The 6,213-nt window shown below is 35.4% G+C and overlaps 1 protein-coding gene across 1 annotated transcript in view; it reads left to right on the top strand.

The window, feature by feature from the left end:
- LOC119666134 overlaps window positions 1–4,468 on the top strand; it is a 5,273-nt gene extending 805 nt beyond the window's left edge. The window contains exon 2 of the mRNA XM_038075415.1: window positions 4,296–4,468. Coding sequence (XP_037931343.1) covers window positions 4,296–4,468 — 173 coding nt within the window. The remainder of the gene's footprint in view (window positions 1–4,295) is intronic.
- The last annotated feature ends 1,745 nt before the right edge of the window (window positions 4,469–6,213 follow it).

Raw genomic sequence — 6,213 nt, 5'->3', positions numbered from 1 at the left:
TCGCGCTGGTGGTTAAAGGGAAACATATAGACAAGATACAATCAACATGCAACGATGCGGTCGCTATGGTAAGAAGCTGGATCACAAGTGTAGGCCTCAAACTTGCTGATCATAAAACTGAAGTCCTTCTTGTAAGCAGCAGGAAAAAGATTGAGTACATTACAATAACTGTTGGCAATGAGCGAGTCACATCAAAACAAGCAATCAAGTATCTTGGAGTAATGATTGACAATAGACTCACCTTCAAAGAGCATTTACGATATGTTGCTGCAAAATGTGCGAAAACAACGTGTGCACTATCGCGAATAATGCCCAATATAGGTGGACCTAGACAACAGAAGAAGCAGTTACTCACAAATGTAGTTAAGTCTATTGCTATATATGCGGCTCCCATATGGGCAGATGCAATGAATAAAAAGACGTACAGATCAGGAGTAGACGCAGCCTACAGAAGATGCGCTCTCAGAGTTGTTTCCGCATTCCGTACAGTATCTACTGACGCGGCCATGGTTATTGCCGGAATGATGCCATTACAGCAGGAAGCAGAAATTGAAAAGGAAAAGCATGTAGCGAAAAGAATTGGGGTTACAAACTTCAATCAGCTCAATGAAGAAGCATTGAATAAGTGGCAACAGAGTTGGGATATATCCACTAAAGGAAGATGGACGCATAGGCTCATTCCGAAGATAAGTGATTGGACCAACAGAAAGCATGGGCAGGTGAACTACTACCTAACCCAGATGTTAACTGGACACGGCTGCTTCAGAGCATATCTTTTTAAGTTCAAACATGACGAAGACGACACGTGCCCAGCTTGTCCATATACAAAAGAACGGTGGAACATGTGTTCTTTGATTGCCCGAGATATGAGAGCCACCGCAGCTCCTTGGCAAGAGCAATCAGAGAGCAGGTCACACCTGATAACATCATCCAACTGATGTTAAAGTCAACAGAAATCTGGAACCTGGTGTGTATTTTTGCGAAAGAAATCACAGAAGAACAGAGAGCAGCAGAGAGAACTAGAAGAGCAGTAAGAGATGACAGCAATCGCTGAATCACCACCCTCCGAAGTAATGCTTAAAAGTGGTTCCGGAGGGATTAATGGTTAGAAGAGACACGGTGTTAGGATGAGGTTTAGTACGTAGGCGCAAATACCAAGCAAAAGAGTAAGTCTTGGTTGCGAATCGTGCATGCTGGTAGTACGGGCTACCAGTATCTTTTGAAGATTCCACATCCCTTAGCTCGTATAGCTTAAAAAAAAAAAAAAAAAACCAAGGGTGGAAAAAAATTACAGGAATCTTCACAATTTTGTTTGAAATAGAAAATATTATTTTGTTGCAAATTTTGAAAAAATTGATATTTGCGTTCGTTGGGATTGTAACTTATTATTAAAAATTGCATAAATTAACAAATATTTAAAATAATTATTTTTGTTAAGTAATGTTAACTAAAAATTATAACTGTCTTAAACTTATTTGTATTTTAACTTAAAATATTAGTTTTTTGTATATTACTTTGTGCATTTTTAAATGCAAATATAGTAAGTGAACTTAAAGTATTTGTTTGGAAAGTTTTGCACTAGTTTAAAAGAAATAAAAACATATTTCAGGAAGATTTTTTTATGCCCAAAAAATATGTATTTACATAGGTAGAGTATCTAACTTTTATTAAAAAACACGAAAGATTAGGAAAATATTTTTTTTGAACAGGTAGCAGGTATAAGTATTGGTGTATTTGTTTAAAGAAATTTGCAACAGTTTAAAAAAGATAATACGGGAGGGCCACAAATAGATATTTTTCTTCTCCAGAAATATGTATTCACATAGGTAGAGTATCTAACATTCATTAAAAAACGCGAAAGATTAGGAAAATATTTTCTTGAACAGGTAGCAGGATTTTAGCGCCCTTTCTACTGTGCTAAGTAAGCAGAGATATAATTTAAGTGAAAAAAATATTTCAGCAATGTTATTAATAAGATTGTATGAAAATTTATTTCAAAACATATGTAATAAAAATTATATATTTTTAATAAGAAATTAAGATATTAAATTATTAAATTATTTCAATAACTTCGTTAAATTTAAGCTGTAATTAAAGATAAAAAATTAAGTGAAATCTATTAACAAAATTAATTTATGTTGTTGTAAAAAATATTTAATTTGCTTTTTATAACCTTACTAACGAATCTTAGTGTATAACTTACTATTAAATAAAATTTTATGAAGTAGTCCAAAATTGATATATTTAATTTTTTCAAAGTACGATCCGTAGAACCGATCCTCTTTACTTATAACATTTTGAAACAAATACTCTTTCTCTATTAAATTCATATACCTATTTAACTCATATATCATAAACTATTTATATTTTATATTATAACAAAGTTTTCAAGTACATTGTGAAATTAACTTTATTCCCATGTTTTAAATTAATAAACCTTAAAATAATAAGTACTATAAGCAATAAATGTAAATCTAATAATAAATTCAAAATTAAAATATAAATACAAAATCATTTCTTCAATAAAATATTTCGCATTAAGACCAAAATTAATACAAATCAGTTTTCCGTACTATTTTGCTGCGATATTTGTCATAATCATTTCACACAAATGTGCAGTAGACATTTCGTCTCCGCACATTTGGGTGCATTTTTATTTTCGAGTCTGCACACAAAATGTGCTCCTCGTATTCTTTTCTGCACACGTTGTGTGCGAAGGTAAGCTGGCTGCCTCACACACAATGTGCTGTGCGAAATAACTTCGGCACAAACAACGTTTGCGTGTGCGAGTTTTATTTAACTCCACCACATTCGTGTGAAATGTGCGTTTTGTTTGTGTACACAAGATGTGGCACTTAAGATGTGCACAAAAATTTTCGCACACCACATTTGTGGTGTGAAATTTTATTTAGAATCGCACAACATTTGTGCGTGGTGTTTTGCATTTTTGTGCACAGCACAGTGTTTTTCTGAACCCTGTTTTTTATTCGTGTAGATAACATGAACCGTTTTGCTTGTATTTATTTGAACTCCTCATTTGTCGAACCATTCAAGCGTTTAAGTAATTCTGCAAGTTTTCTGTTTGTTAAAAGTTTGTTAAAATTTATATTAGCTGCAATTAGTGCTGAAACGTCTGCAAAAGTTGCTATCAAACTTTGAGGATCAGAAGGTATCGGGACATCAGCCGTGTATAGCAAGTAGAGTAATGGACCCAATAGGCTTCCTTGGGGCACACCAACTTTCATTCATAAAAGTATCTATTTTGTAACTAACGCTGTCGAAAGCCTTTGCGACATCAAGGTATATCGCCGAGGAAAATTGTTTTGTGTCAATATCACTTGTTATTTTATTAACAACTCTGTGAACTTGTTGTATAGTCGAATACTTTTTCCGAAAGCTGAATTGATGATCAGGTATAAGTTTTTCTTTGAGGACAATCGGTTCTAGTATTGATAAAATTATTTTTTCAAACAATTTTGACATAACTGGTAATAGACTAATTGGTCTGTATGATTTTGCTATAGTTATGTCTTTATTTGGGTTGGGTATAGTTATTACGTCTGCTACTTTCCATACTTTTGGAAAATATTTAAGGTGAAGAGCGCAATTAAACACATTTCTCATATATACAAGTTTTTGTTGAGGCAGCTCAGTCAGAATCTTTCCTGTAATATTATCATATCCCGGTGATTTTTTTGCTTTAATTTTATTTTTAATAATATTTTTAATCTCTGTTATTGAGACTTTCTTTATTATAACATTTCGAGTAGAGCTGCTCTGTGCTACGTTGCCATTTTGCTGTTTTGGATTACTGAACGTAGCTTTGAAGTAGGTGGCAATTTAAGTGAATCAAATTTATTTAGATAAATAAAATTATTTAACTAAAGAAAAAAAAATTTTAGTAATAATTTAGTAAAATTATTTAAATAAACAAAATTTAACTTTTAGTTTAAATAATTCTTAGTAACTTGCGTGAAGTAGTAATGCTAGGGTATGTGGCGGATATGGCAGCCACAGAACACGAATAGGACGATGGCAAGGCTTTAACATCACGTGTAACAGTGGTATAAAAGCATACAAGTAAGCATCGTTCTCTTTGGCATTCGGGCCGTCAATCGACAACCACGCAAAAGGTGAAGGTATTAGGGCACTCCACGCAAATACCCTTATCCAAATAGCTGACATCGCAAAGAAGCCTCTAGTCTCTGACAAATACACAACATTAAAAAAAGAATTCATCCGACGCTTTGGTGAATCAAAGCAAAAACAACTTATCAAACTGCTTACAATCTTAGAACTGTCAGACAAGCGACCGTCGCAATTGCTTTGTGACATGCGCAATCTAGCTAGTACCAACATCTCTGAAGGTGCACTTACAACTCTTTGGTCACAACGCTTGCTTAGCAACATTAGATGCATTATGTCCGAATCAGCTGACCGCATCATGGACAACCTACCAACTCCATAATTCGTAATGGCTACAACTTCAACAACTGGCACTCATTTAAATCAATCGTCATCGCCGTTAGAATCGCGAGTACTGTCATTAGAAACAGCAGTACAGTAGATTACATGCAGTTTGGGTGAGTAAACGATGCAATTAAAATCTAGCAATCGTATTAGAAGTTCGGACCGTCGTCACGAGAGGAGAAATCGCAGACAGTGAATTCAGTAAACCAGCTGGAAATCACAGCGCAACCCTTACAGCGGAAAACTAAAAATATTATTGCGGCATGCGATAACTCACCTCCCAACTGCATAATCGAGATCCATCTCAACGTCTTTGACCGACTAAACAAATTGAACTCCCTAATCGACACAGGTTCGGTTGTTTCAGTTGTGCCAGTAAGTCTCGTCAATAAAAGGCCAGATCCAATTACAAGTGAAGACGACAATTTATTCGCGGTGAACAATACAGCAATAAACACATTTGGAATCAAAAGTTTGAAACTTGACCTAGGTCTTCGCAGTGATTTTTGTTGAAGCTTCATCATAGTCGACGTAAAATCATCCATCACAGATTATACATAAAGAAAAAATAGTTAATTGATTCGCTGACAACGATAAATATGACCATCTTGTCGTCAGTCCAGTCCCGTTCATCTAGTGAAAAAGAAAACGGGCGGTTGGAGAACGGGTGGAGACTTTCGCAGGCTAAATTCACATATTAAACTAGGCAAATACCCAATACCGTTCTTGGGTCAAATTTCTGAAAGAGCTACGCTCAACACAGCGTGCCACAATAAACCAAAGGCTTTAGAAGATATCTGTGAAGACAAGTTACAAGAAGCACATCTGGGCGTTAATATTTCCAAATGCAAGTTCGTTATCGATGAATTGTAGATCTTAGGTTATTATTTGTCAGCGAGCTGAGCAAGTGGAAGCCATTCAAAATTATGTCCGACCTAAGAGAGTACATGAAATTATCAATTCTTTGGAGCTGTCAATTATTATCGAAAGTACATTCCTCGAGTATGTAAGGCAAGCATATCAACGTTAACGCAACTAGTTTTTTTGTCACCAACAGCACCTCTTCTTCTGCATTGGATCAGTTTTGGAGTAGTGAGTCAATTACCAGTGGGAACCATTGGCGTTCTTCTCCACCAAGCTTAAATTGGCAGAAGGAATTACAATACTTATGACAGAGAACTCCTAGAAGTTTACGCATCCGTTTGATATTTTCGTCATCTGCTTGAAGGGCGTTATTTGGTCATTCGCAGTGATCATAAGCCATTGACGTTCGCTTTTCAGCAGAAAGCCAACAAGGTATCTCCTCGCCATTTATGCCATCTAAACTATATATCAGGATCGTACATGTGTCAGATGAAGATAATATAGTAGCAGACACACTCTCACGCATTAATTCAATAGCTGTGCCAGAAGCATGCAGTCTAGAGTGAATAAGCGAGCACCAAGAAAATCATGAAGAACTAAAACAAACGAACACAAAATTATAATTGAAGAAATCACATTTACAATCAAACTTGAAAACATACTGTGATGTTACGGTAGGCCAGTTAAGACCATTTATACTCAAATCATTTCGCAAATAGGAACTCAATTAAGTGCATTCTTCGGCACATCCAGGTTCCAGATCCACAGGTCGACAACTCGGATCAAAATAAGTTTGGCCATCAATGCATAAGGGCATAAACACTTGGTTGTCTAGGTTGTCAGCAATCCAAAGTCAATAGGTACAATAGAATAAAGCCC

Source organism: Teleopsis dalmanni, chromosome 1 (genome assembly GCF_002237135.1).
Source record: "Teleopsis dalmanni isolate 2A chromosome 1, ASM223713v2, whole genome shotgun sequence".
NCBI classification, from domain to species: Eukaryota; Metazoa; Arthropoda; class Insecta; order Diptera; family Diopsidae; genus Teleopsis; species Teleopsis dalmanni.
Note: the sequence above shows the minus strand (reverse complement) of the source record. Positions and strands in the feature narration are given on the sequence as shown.